Source organism: Ascaphus truei, chromosome 18 (genome assembly GCF_040206685.1).
Source record: "Ascaphus truei isolate aAscTru1 chromosome 18, aAscTru1.hap1, whole genome shotgun sequence".
Classification (NCBI taxonomy): domain Eukaryota; kingdom Metazoa; phylum Chordata; class Amphibia; order Anura; family Ascaphidae; genus Ascaphus; species Ascaphus truei.
The window spans coordinates 22,047,733-22,061,184 of NC_134500.1; the positions used below are offsets into that span (position 1 = coordinate 22,047,733).

The 13,452-nt window shown below is 42.7% G+C and overlaps 1 protein-coding gene across 16 annotated transcripts in view; it reads left to right on the top strand.

Moving 5' to 3' along the window:
- The window catches only part of TJP1 (tight junction protein 1), a 312,644-nt gene that overhangs the window by 203,811 nt on the left and 95,381 nt on the right, over nt 1–13,452 (top strand). Inside the window, exon 1 of one of the 16 annotated variants that reach the window (XM_075575849.1) lies at nt 11,609–12,182. The exons of 13 other annotated variants lie outside the window; for them this stretch is intronic. In XM_075575849.1, coding sequence (XP_075431964.1) covers nt 12,156–12,182 — 27 coding nt within the window. In that variant the 5' untranslated portion in view covers nt 11,609–12,155. Of the gene's footprint in view, nt 1–11,608; nt 12,183–13,452 lie in introns of those variants that run through there. 2 more of the 16 variants (XM_075575851.1, XM_075575853.1) reach the window with 2 other exon arrangements.

A 13,452-nucleotide genomic window follows, 5' to 3' on the forward strand; every position in this document is an offset into this window, starting at 1 on the left:
ATATTTTCTGATCTGGTCCCTTTAGGGAATTAGTTGAAGAGTACTGCATTAGGTTATTGGAAAGTCGTTTTAACACTTTAAGCAGCAGTCCGAGCTGCAGTCCCCCCTTTAATATGTGCATTAATACAATCCACACAAAGATAAGTAGTTGGCTAAGTTGCCGATTTATCCTCTCTCCTGTGATCGATCAGTGAAGATTCGGCTTGGGGGTTCACTAAATGCCTGTAAGTGCAGCAGAAGAGGACCAAAGATGCAAAGTTCTGTGGGGAAGATCATGTGATCAGGCAGTCACTAGATACAATTGGTGCACTGCTAGAGAGAAGGCAGGGCTCAAAAAGGGGTGTGCCAGAGCCAGTTTCAGAAGAGGAAGGGAATGTGACATTGTTAATGGTTGCTATAAAAACATAAAATGCTTGTTACATTATAAAACATTCAAAATTTAATTCAGGGTTGTGTTTTTTCTTAAATGCTACAAGTATTTTCTTATAGTACAGATCAGATTTATTTAAAAAAAAACACATGTAGGATATTGCTTGGTCTACAGTTTTAATATTTCGACTTCAGTTTGTAATATAATTATTAATACAAGCAGTCCTCGTTTTACAACGAATGGCTTATCCAACGCTATGCAATACATACCTATGTTAATTTTTACAACGCCAAAACGGCTTATCCAACGCTCTTACGACGCTTTGCAAAGTTGTTTATGTGTTTATAATATATATATATATATATATATTATATAATATTATATTATTATATATTATGTTACTGTATATTATATATATAATACCGTATATACACTATATATAATTTATATGTGTGCTGCATATCTTGTTGCCCGCGTAAAATATTTGGTGTATTTTAGTGTTAAAAATGCCTTCAGGAATGGAACCTTTCATTTAAACAGTGTTCCTATGGGAAAACATGTTTCGCTTTAAGACGTTTCGCGATCCAACGCCATTTTGAGTAACGCATTGTGTCGGATAACCGAGGATTGCCTGTACAGTGCAAGCCTCTGTCACAGCATGGTGATATTATCAGACCAAAAGCAACTATGATAGTTAAAAATGCTTATGTTTGTGGCTAAGCCTTCCACTGAAACTTTTAAACCATATGATGTGGATCTTTTCTGTAGAAGTGAAGAAGATTAGTTATGAAGACAGGAAATACAGAGGCGGTCTTGAGAGAGCGTGTTCACAATCATCAAAGTCTAATACTGTACTTGTTTTGGAAATAGAATGGTATGGAGAAAAACTCTTAGACAATGGGAATAAGAGTCTGCACCAAACCTCTCACAGTTTGTTTATATCAATACGCACTGTGTGCTCCTTTGCATGTCATTACCCAGAATCCCCGGCTTATAAATAAGAATATAGTACAATACAACAGAAACTAAACATAAATATACATTGATATATAAAAAAAAAATGAAAAGGGTCGTCACATTTGTAAAGATTTCCTCTTGATAAGTGGTTATATCCCGAAACATTGAGGATTTCTCAGGTGTCTTGGACCTTTTCATTTTTGTTATATTTATGCTTATTTTCTATTGTATTGTTTTGTACTATAATCTTATTTATTGATATAAATAAAAATAAAAAAAAAACACTTGTGAGCAGATTCCAACAGGTCTGCAACCCTGCCTTTCCCGATTATCTCTTAGCGTACACTGCTTCCACTGCAGACAGGGATTCTGGGTAATGACATGCAGATGCACACACTACTTATCGATATAAAGAAACTGTGAGAGATTTGGTAGAGTGCAAATTATTCTCATTGTCGAAATTATTCTCATTGAGTTTTTTCCCCATATGGTTTTTATTTGCATTGTAATTTTGGTTCTTGTTTAGGGGAACCTTTTTTTAGGGGTTGATTGCACCCTCCATATCCATCCCTATTGTCACTTGATTATTTTCAAATACCAGTTATCTATTGATGGTGCACTATTTTTCCTCTTTTTCTGTAACACCTATTTTGGTCCACATTATTGCGCTTTGCCACATAAGACAAGCTCTTCCTTTTTCAACATATGTTTCATACTGTAGTCCAGGATTTGTTTTCACATCTAGGTCTGAAATACATCCTTCTTCCCTTTAGGGCTAATACCTAACTGGGAGAAAAAAAGAACAGATACAATACAGAATATAACTATCTCACATTGAAATATGGAATCTGCATACAAAAAGGAAACAAAGTAAAAAAAAACATATATATATATATATATATATATATATATATATATATATATATATATATATATATATATATATATATTTATGCATCACACAAGAACACCTATATATATTTTTTTATTTTAAACTAGCTGAATGTACCAGCGTTGCTCAGAAATTCTAAGAAACCATCCTCATCCCTCCTCTCACCCCATACCTATTTCTCTCTCCCCTTCTTCTCTCTCCCTCCCTCCCCACATCACTCTCCTTCACCTCATCAGTCTCCCTCACATCTCTTTCCTTTAATACCTTATGATGCCCCCAATTCTTTCACTCCTTCAGCATTTTTACTTTCGTCTCACGTGCCAACTGACTTCCTCTCTTTCTTGGTCTGCTTTCTGTGTAAACTTTTCTAGCTATCTGACTTTCCTTATCTGCCACCAGGCTATATGCATTATGATGTCACCAGCATGATATCACGTGCCAGATACATAACCTACCAGGTACAACACCCAGTGGTTAACTTCCATGAGAAATTGCAATAACTCATGGAATTAAAAATAGAATGTATCCAATGTTCAAATATAGACAAAAAAAACGGCTCCTTGATCTCTGGAACCATCAGGCAAAATGTGGCTACGATATCTTGAGAGGTGTCCAAATGCATAGCGAACAGACAGATCATTTTCCAAAATATATAATAGATGTGTTGCTAAGTGGAAATGGCATGTATCCCCAAGGTATACAGTTTCTAAATATAACACAATTCTGTGCATTTTCAACAACCATGTTACGAACAATGAAAATAACAAGCGTATCACCCAGCTGGTGCAGTATGTGAAAATGAACTGCATAGTAAATATATGTACACTATCCCAAAGGTAACTCTGCTCCCTGTTGCTACGAGTCTAATTCAGCAGAGAGCATTCACAGAAATGAACACACAGAAGTCAGGAAGAAATCTACTTACACGGGAGAGTGATTTAGGGTGACCGGATTTTCACAAGTAAAAACCCGGGGCACATTAAAAAATGATTTATAAAGAAAATTACATCACTTCAAAATAAATATTATAATGGTATTTGTCTAATAGCGTTCCCCATTTATGCTGTATTATTGATTGTACTCACAGCAGAGTGCATTACTGTATTACACATAGCTACCGGTAATTGGAGTTTACCAATATAGCTACCATGTTTACTTTGATATAATTGATCACACAAAAACATGCAGTGTCTATTTTTACAGTTTTAAAAGCTTTCAGTGAGTTGGATCGGGGAAAAGCTCAAATCCGGGACATTTGAACGTAGGACCTGCCGAAATGGGTTCACCTTGACGTGGTTGCAGGCTTAACATGTTTTGGCCAAAGGGCTGAACTAAATGACCCATGCTTATGAAGCAAGAATATATATAAAATGCATAGGCCTGTACTAAATAATTTGTCAAGCATTAGGACTTCCTTGTCTTTTGTTGTATACATTAGGTCACTATCCCAGTAGCACTGCTACTGACACAAATATATATACAATGGGTTTTGAGTTTGCTAAAACTGTCTATGATTTAGAAAGATTGAAAATCTGGATTACTACGGGAAACTAATAAGGGCGTGCAGAGGAAAAGTGTATTTCTCACATCATTTAGCAAAATGTAACCGTCCAGATTATCAAAAGAAAAACGCCAGTAAAATCAATGGGTGTTTTTTTTAACTTTGATAAATCTGGTGCTTCTGTTTTGCAAGTTTTTTTTTTTTTTTTCTTACTTTGACGCAGTTCTGTAGATGTTAGAGTTTGATAGAAACCGACTTCCTTATTTAAAGCAGGATACAGTAATATTGTAGGCCAGAGGTTCTCAACTCCAGTCCTAAAAGACCCCCCAACAGGTCAGGTTTTCAGGATATGCCTGCTTCAGCACCAGATGGCTCAATCAGTCCCTGCTTCAGCACCAGGTGGCTCAATCAGTCCCTGCTTCAGCACAGGTGGCTCAATCAGTGGCACAGTCTTTGACTGAGCCACTGATTGAGTCATCTGTGCTGAAGCAGCGATATCCTTACAACCTGACCTGTTGGGGGGGGGGGGGGTCTTGAGGACTGGAGTTGAGAACCCCACTGGAGGCCTTTCTGATCTTGGTCAAGCCACTTAAAGAGGTAGTCCCTCCTACCCCAACCAAGAACTAACGGCAGTGACATCTTTAAGAAGTTGACGCACTTTTTATACAAACCCGACACCTGCAGGTACTGCTTTACATTTAACTGGCAAACACGGGGCGCCGAGACTTGGGAGGGATGTGATTTCCCCCCGGTTACTCCCTCTTATCTTGCTTAGTTTCCAAAGAAACAACATAATTTGCTATAAGCCTAGTTGCATATGTTTAAGGAAGACAATTACAGACGTAGTAAGACTTGCTGCCCCCGGCTCCCCGGCCGAAGAAGCAAAAGCCTGCGGCTCCAGGGTCAGTGTTTGCCATGATCCAGCAGCGGGGGGTCCATGCTTCCAAACGGGACCCCCACAGCGTTAATTCTCTGGTGTCAAGGACAGGTGTGGTCGTGTGACCACGAATAGCAGCTTCTTGCTACATCTGAAGACTGTTAAAGTCTTCACTACCACTGATAATTCAATATAATCCGCAGTGGCTGTTCTGGCAGACGTCGGCTGAAAACTTCTATTGACTGCATTGAGTGTTGGCTTCGGACTAAATTGAATTACCCTTTAAATGTTGTTTCTTGGCATACAGGATGGAATTGCACATTTAATTTCTCCATACCTCCACTCCTGCTGTGAAACTTAATGTGCAGGGTTGCATACCTGTCAGCTACATATACCAATTAATTAATAGTATTATGTATATCCTGAGCCGGAGGCATAGTTGTCTTCATATATTGTGTTCCGGGAGGGGGTGGGGGGGGGGACCCTGTAAGAAATGCAAGATGCATGTCACTGTTAGATGGAGACATTTCAGCCTGACAAAGAGAGGAAATCAGTATTGATAAGATTGGGTAAGGAATAGAAAAAGCAGCAGAATCCTGATTTTTCTGGGTACATATATATATATAAAACTGTGTGCTCATTTGCATGTCATTTCCCAGAATCCCTAGCTGCAGTGGAAGTGCTGTGTGCTGGGTGATAATGGTGAAAGGTGGGGTTGCAGACCTGCCTAAGACATGCAGATGAGCATACAGCTATATTTGCATATTTGCTTTCCTGTGGAGGGTTTTTGTCACTTTTTTTACTCACCATAACTTAACTCAGTATTATGGTTTGGCCTATCCCATAAGCCTCTCTTGCATTCCCAGTAAAATCAACCCCACACTGATGAGACCCATCAAGGTCGAAACAGCTGTCTGTGGGTGGTTTTCTGGGTATGCACCTTAACCCTGGCTGTGCTCGAAGCTGTGACCATGCAGCAAGCTTAAGCCTATAGGGAACCATGTTAAAAATGGTTATTGAGGCAAAAAGTGACACTGTGTGCTCATTTGCATGTCATTTCCCAGAATCCCTTGCTGCAGTGGAAGTGCTGTATGCTGGGTGATAATGGGGAAAGGTGGGGTTGCAGACCTGCCTAAGACATGCAGATGAGCATACAGCTATATTTGCATATTTGCTTTCCTGTGGAGGGTTTTTGTCACTTTTTTTACTCACCATAACTTAACTCAGAATTATGGTTTGGCCTATCCCATAAGCCTCTCTTGCATTCCCAGTAAAATCAACCCCACACTGATGAGACCCATCAAGGTCGAAACAGCTGTCTGTGGGTGGTTTTCTGGGTATGCACCTTAACCCTGGCTGTGCTCGAAGCTGTGACCATGCAGCAAGCTTAAGCCTATAGGGAACCATGTTAAAAATGGTTATTGAGGCAAAAAGTGACACTGTGTGCTCATTTGCATGTCATTTCCCAGAATCCCTTGCTGCAGTGGAAGTGCTGTATGCTGGGTGATAATGGGGAAAGGTGGGGTTGCAGACCTGCCTAAGACATGCAGATGAGCATACAGCTATATTTGCATATATATATATATATATATATACATAGTGTTCGACAAATCACCCAAAAATCTACTAGTCCAACCAAAAAATCTACTCGCCCCTAACCCCGCCCCCAGTTCTGCCCCCAACCCCGCTTTAAAATAAAACACATTTAATAAATCCTAGTCAGAACCACATTTTTGACATAAATGTATTTATTGTATTACATTATACTACAATTAGTCGTGTGTGTGTGTGTGTGTGTGTGTGTGTGTGTGTGTGTGTATGCTGGATCTTACCTGATCTGCAGTCCCTCAATGTCCAGGTATTCCTCATTCCAATATACATTGGAGGGGAGGTGTTCCCTACCTGTCTTCTGGGTTAGGGGGGGTTCCGATGTCTTCCATGTGATGCTTGAGTCAGATCTGGAAGAGAGCAGTATAGGTTATTTTGGTGTAGTATAGGGCAGTTAAGATATATAGGGTAAATAAGATATCGTGAGAGAGAGAGACACACAGAGAGACACACAGAGAGACACACAGAGAGACACACAGAGAGACACACAGAGAGACACACAGAGAGACACACAGAGAGACACACACACTCACACACACACTCACACACACACTCACACACACACTCACACACACACACTCACACACACACACACTCACACTCACACTCACACTCACACACACACTCACACACACACACACACACACTCACACTCACACTCACACTCACACACACACTCACACACAAACCCCAGCGGGGGGGTCAAGGTGCCAGCGGGAGGATCGGGGGGCCAGCGGGTCGATCTGGGGGCCAGTGGGAGGATCGGGGGGCCAGCGGGAGGATCGGGGGGGGGGGCAGCCGGACAGGCGCACGGCCGCCAACCTCCCCGATGGGAAACGTGGCAAGCCGCGCGTGCGCCCAGGCTGCAGCCAGGTGGGGGTCAGGGGGAGGTCAGGCAGCCAGACATTCAGGCATTAGTTGCGCAGGGAACGGTGGTGAGCAGGGAACAGCCGCACTGCCACACCAACCTTCCTGATGGGCATCGTGCTGGGAACTCCACGTGCCGCCCCCCCTCCAACGCATGCGCGCGAACCCCCCTCCAACGCGTATGCGCGCACCCCCCTCCAACGCGTGCGCGCGCTCCCCCCTCGCGCCCAGGCTTCCCTTCTTCCCTGCTCCTATTACCCTGCCCGCGCGGGTGCCAAAGGAGCGTGGGACAGAGGGGAAGCGCCTACCTTGTCATCCAGCCCTGGGCAGCAAGCGGGGTGGGGCGGGGGGGTTGCCTCTTCCTCGCGGCAGGCCATTTATTTATTTAAAAAAAAAAAAAATATTGGCGCGAGCAGGGGAAATTCATAGAGACGCAGCAGCGGCCTAAATCCACTCGCCAGCGGCCTAAATTCATATATATATTCATATATATTAGCTGTAGGCTTAACAAAATGAGGCAATTACTTATGTCCCAAGCAGTCCTTTAGGGTTTAAATGTGTCATAACTTATTTTTTTAAATTTTATTTTTACTATGCATTACATTCATTTAAACATTAAAAAATTCATTCATTTTGATTACATTCCCGATTAGCTCTCGATATTTCTTGCGTTCCTGAATATAACAGTCGCACACATGAGCGCTCACACACAACCAAATGTATTATTTTCACGTGCATCCAGAAAGAAAAGATATCGTTCATCCCAAATAAACTAGCTATTTCTACTACCGAAATGGCTGCGAACACTCTCCACCATTTAATTATCAAAGCAGCTAGAAGGTCACAAAATAAATGTCGAGAATACACGATAGCGGTCACTGACTTGCCACACTTACACACGTCACCATGTGAATCAGTCCTGCTAGCAAACGTAAAAAAAAAAAAAAAGTAACTAAGGGAAATATAATCAATGTCTCATCTTCTCCACGGTAAGATAAGTCACAGGATCAGAAGTCAGGAAATAACTAGTTATGGGTCTCTGGTTTCTAGCTACGGGTCAGTGGCTTTTATAAGTCTCTTTCTGCTTGGTCATTGCATTGCAAATTCTGTTCTTTCATTATGTTTTTGTGGCTTGGTTATACTGTCTAATGTAATTTATGATGTCAGGCAGCTGAGCTGTTTGAGTCATCTAAACCTGGGTCATTTTTTGGATGATGAACCATAAGATAACTATTTTTGCAATTATTTTTTGGTACAGCGATGGTGTGATGCGTCCCTCTCCATTACAATACAATGTATATAAACATGAAGGGATTACAATTGAAGTTTCCAGGTATTAATGCCAACTGTAAGGAATGGGAACAGTGGCCTGAAGTGTTTATAAGTTTAGCTTAACATCTTTCACGGGTTATGTTGACTTTTATGAGACGAACGTGAGAATTAAGAAGTGACGCTGGCATGTTAAGTTTTAAAACCACAATATGGCGGAAGGCAGGGTTGCACACCTGTCGGGGACGTGTGAATGTGCTCACACGTGGTATTTTTATTTGCCGCACACTGTATGGTGGAGGGTTTTTGTCACTTTTTTTTTTACCCAGCTCATTATTACATGTCATTACCCAGAATCCCTAGCTGCAGTGGAAATACTGTATGCTAAGAGATAATGGGGAAAGGCAGGGTTGCAGACCTGTCTGAGACTCGTGAATGTGCTCACAAGTGGTATTTTTATTTTCTGTAAAACCACAATACATTTTTATTTAAATTACATATGACGTATAAGGATATGTATAACAGAGTTCGTTAAGGGCACACAAAAAAGGTAACGTAATCTGCAAAAGAAAACAAAGTGTATCAGGATACAGATTCTGAATTGACGCTGCTTGCATTTGTCAGAAACTCTTATTTGTATTACTTTAAGACCTTCTTTGCCATGATGTGTATATATACTACGGTGCAGGGCTCCGGTTGCTAGATCAGCCAAGATTGTCCTGCCTTTTAAGGCCTCGGCCATGGTTATTGCTGGCGGGCGGAGGCACGCTGAGGCTGAGGGAAAGCGGGTGCTTTCCCTGGCCTTAGACAGCGCGCCGTCCGGGGGCGTGTCGACGAGCGGGCCAGTGACGTCACGGAGCTGGTTCGCCCTCATTGTGCGAACCTCTCACGTGACCGGCCCTGCGCTCCGGCAAGCGCGAAGATTTAAAATTTTCCTAAGACCTACGCTTCCGCGCGCTTGCGGAAGCGTAGGCGAGCCCCTACTAAAGCCGCTCTCATTGCGGCTGTAGGGGCTCAGTGCCGAGCGGAAGCGCGCCTCAGCGCGCCTCCGCCCGCAAGCACTATCCATGGACGCGGCCTAATGGACCAACGTGATCTTCACACATATAAACAAGGTTTTCTTCAGATGTACTGAAGCGGAGACTTATTTCGAAAACTTGTATACAATTAATGTCCGAAGGTATCTGCTGCTGGCCTATTATCCTACCAGTGTTCTTTAGTGAATATTGAATGACGGCAAACTGATGACTGATAACCTTACTTAATGTCACCCCATTTTTTTTTAGTGTCTATGGCTTCCGCCTGCTTCTAATATTGGAGGGGCTGGCCAGGGCCCTGTGCTTGATGAATTAGTGATTGCATGTGGCCTTGGAGTTATGTCAGACGCACTCTTGTTCTGGACATCCTGGCAGTGGCAGGGTTAAAGGGTAACATAACTTGCAATTTGAGTTTTTGCCATGAGGTTAATATGAAAGCCAGCGGTCAAAGTCAATAGTAGGTATGGAGTACCACACCCTTTTATATTTCCAACCCTGGAGTACTGGACATCATACACGTCCAAATAAAAGGGGGTTTACTGTACTGTATGTTGCAAAGGTTCTCTCTCTTCCGTCTCTATCAAACAAATGCTGTCAATCTCTTCACAATACATGGTCCAAATGGTGTTTCCTTATGTTTCATATATCTGGAATGTTTTTACGCTGGGCCTAGTACTGCTACTTTCTTAAGTCACTGATTAAAGGCATCATTCAATAAGCCGTAAAACTACCTTCCCCACGCTGGAGAAGGGTTTATTTGAATGACGCTGAACTCTTCCCCAGCACTGGGAAGACATCTTCACAACATATTGAATAGATAACTACGAGTCATTGGAAGCCTGCATCTCTAAATCTCCACGTACATGGTATTTTGTAATTAGCAAATGGCTTATTTTTCAAATTGATGCTAACCCTTCTCCAAGCCACACAGCGCTAAGGGAATAGAATTGGCACCAGAGAAGGCCTCTCATCGATCAAGCAATTTATTACCAAATCATTCCGGATACAAATATAAGATTGCACTCACAAAGAAGTGAAAACAGCAAAATACCCTAATGTCAAATAAGTATAGAAGTGTCCTTTTTAAAGCCATGCACACTGTATCAGCACTTTGTGTTTAATCCACCTCAACCACTATCTATTTCTGTTTATCAAGGAGACAACCTGAAAAGAAGGAACGTATTATTTTGTTGTCAATGGGATAGTGAGTTGTATCCAATTTCTCTTATATGTATATTATACAGTATAGATATAATGAGTTGTAGCCTACGTAAAACATATTATTGGGTTGTATCTAATATATATATATATATATATATATATATATATATATATATATATATATATATATATATATATATATATTACAGACACGAAAAGAAGGTCTACAAAAAGCACTCAAAATTGATGGAAAATAAGATGGATTTTATAGTGGAGTGCTTTTTGTAAACCTTCTTTTCTCTTTTTGGGTGTGTATCATACTTTGTGTCTTTAGCACCACCAGAGGGTATTTTTTAACCCTGATTTCTGGTTTTTGGTATATATGATTTTTGGAACGGATTTGATTGCGACACTATCTGTGTGTTATATAATATATATATTTATATTATATCAAAAATGAATAGACGATACCGTTCTGTGCCTAACAAAATGCTGTTAGCTGTTAGGGTACTGATACCTCTACATCAAAATATATCATATATATAAGTTGTACCACATTATCTCTTATTTTTATGATATATATATATATATATATATATATATATATATATTATGTATGTATGTATGTATGTATGTATATATATATATATATATATATATATATGTTGTATTCTCTTTTATATTTCTAATACGTGAGTTTCTTTTTTACATGTGAAATGACATGTCCCAGGCTGCTGGGAAGCGCCTGAGAGACTTTTTAACGGCAGAGTCCAGCCCAGGAGCGCTGGAATAAACCATCAAGCCCCGCTACAGGGGTTATCCAGCCCGGGAGCAAACACACTCCTTGGCCGAGAGCTACATTTTCAAAGCAGCATTTCCTGCATTCAGACTGCATCTTTTTTTAATTTATTTTTTATTAACGTGTCCTATACATAACTGCCTCCGCGAGCTAACAGCAAACGAATAATCGCGCTGCTGTGGTACGGAGCACCCCCCTGTCATGGGAAGTGGTCTCTTCCCAGCAGGCGGCGGCCATGTCCGCGGTTGCTTGGTGAAGGGGAGGAGGCGGTGTGTGTGTGGCCGCGGTGGGAGGAGACGGGACAGACGTAGCCGGGCTTTCCGCTGCCATTGTACAGACAGCCCTTGGGGAAGTAAGGAGCAGGGACCCGCTGCACATAGCCGACCTCCCTGCCAGCCCCCCCGGGGGGGACCTCACAAGGGATACAAACTTTTTGTCGTGGAGCGGAGCCCCCGACTTGACCCTCCTCCCGGTAACTCCACCCCCCCCAGTTGCTCTCCCGTTAACTGCCCCCACCACCCTGCTGCTCTCCCTCCGGTAACTCCTCCCCCCCACCACCCAGCTGCTCTCCCGGTAACTCCCCACCACCCAGCTGCTCTCCTCCCGGTAACTCCCGTGGTGGCAGCCGCTCCCCCCTTTCCGTGAAAGTTGTGTCCCCCGCCCCGGCCGGGAGATGTTTATCCAGGCGGAGTGAGAGGAGGAGGTGGGGAGCCGCGCTGCGCTGTCCGGTGCTCGCTGACCCGAATCTCTCCCCCCCTCCCCACCCCCCCATCAGGGGGGAGAGAGAGGGGTGAGGTGGGGGGTGCGTGGAGACAAGATGTCTGCCAGAGCCGCTGCCAGTAAGGTGAGGGGAAGGGCTTGTTAGGGGGAAAGCGCCAACATATTCTGCAGAGCAGTACAATGTTTTTTTTTTTTTTAAACTGGTGTGTGTGGGGTGCCAGTATAGTCTGTGTTTAAAGAGTTCATATGTTTGTGTATGGTGCCAACGTATTCTGCAGTGCAGTACAATACAAAACAGTTAATATCTTCTGTATGGTGGGGTAAAAAAAAATGCCACACTTGGGCTGCGCTTAGTGCTGGCGACAGCGGCACCGCGCCAAAACAAAAGCAGTGCCGCCATTGCGTGCGCTTATAGTAAGTGCGACGGAGCGATGGCTGGGTCGCGATCGCTGGAAGTCATCTCAATTTGATTTTTCCAGCGACCGTAGCCTGACGTTGCCGCCACATCGCCGGCACTATAAGCGTAGCCTTAGGAGGCAACTAAATGACCTGTTTGTGAGACCAGCACTAGTCCTTATGGAGTGAAGGGAAGCCTCTGACCACAAAAAGCAGAGCTCTACTTACAATATGTTTTGCATCACAAGAAGTTAAATGTAGAAACAGATTAGTACAGTGCCAGGATCTTTCGTCAGGTCTGTTTCACGTGTGTGCCTTATTTATATAGCACCCACAGTGTACTCTGCGCTTTACAAAGGAGACTGTGCAGTACGGGGAATTATAAATACAATCCGTTTAACAAACAAAGTCGGACAATAGGAAAGGTAATCCCTTCCCCGGCTAGCGTATAAACGAAGCGTATGGCGCCAACATATGCTGCAGTGCAGCACAATGGGAGATTTGAACAGTTATTATCTTGTGTATATGGTGCCAATATATTCTGCAGGGAGGGGTGGTGGTGTATTTAAACTGAACCTTGTTATTGAATGTTGGTAAAAGGGTCATAGGAGCTAACAATCTAATGGACGAAGGAAGTGGCAATCAATGCTGGGACTTGCGTTAACCATTTTGATGCTAGCCTGTCTGGCATCAGAGCTCTTTTTTAGGCGGTAGGATTCCTATTTGCGTCTGGCATTATTCTCCACTCTCCTCGTTGTGCGTTTCGGTATCTGATATGATGGTCGGCTGGTGGCTCCCATGGTATAGAGTCTGCATAAATAGTAGTTGTACTGTTCCTGATTGCTTTTTTTGGAATAGTGGGCAAAGCTGTCTTAGGGTTTATTAAGTGTTGCTGCTTGATGGGCAGAGAGATTTTTTTTTAACCCTTTGGTGGCCAGTCCACACAAGGTATTGCTCTGTCAGTGAAAGGGTTAAATGGCCCACGTTTCCTAAAGAAT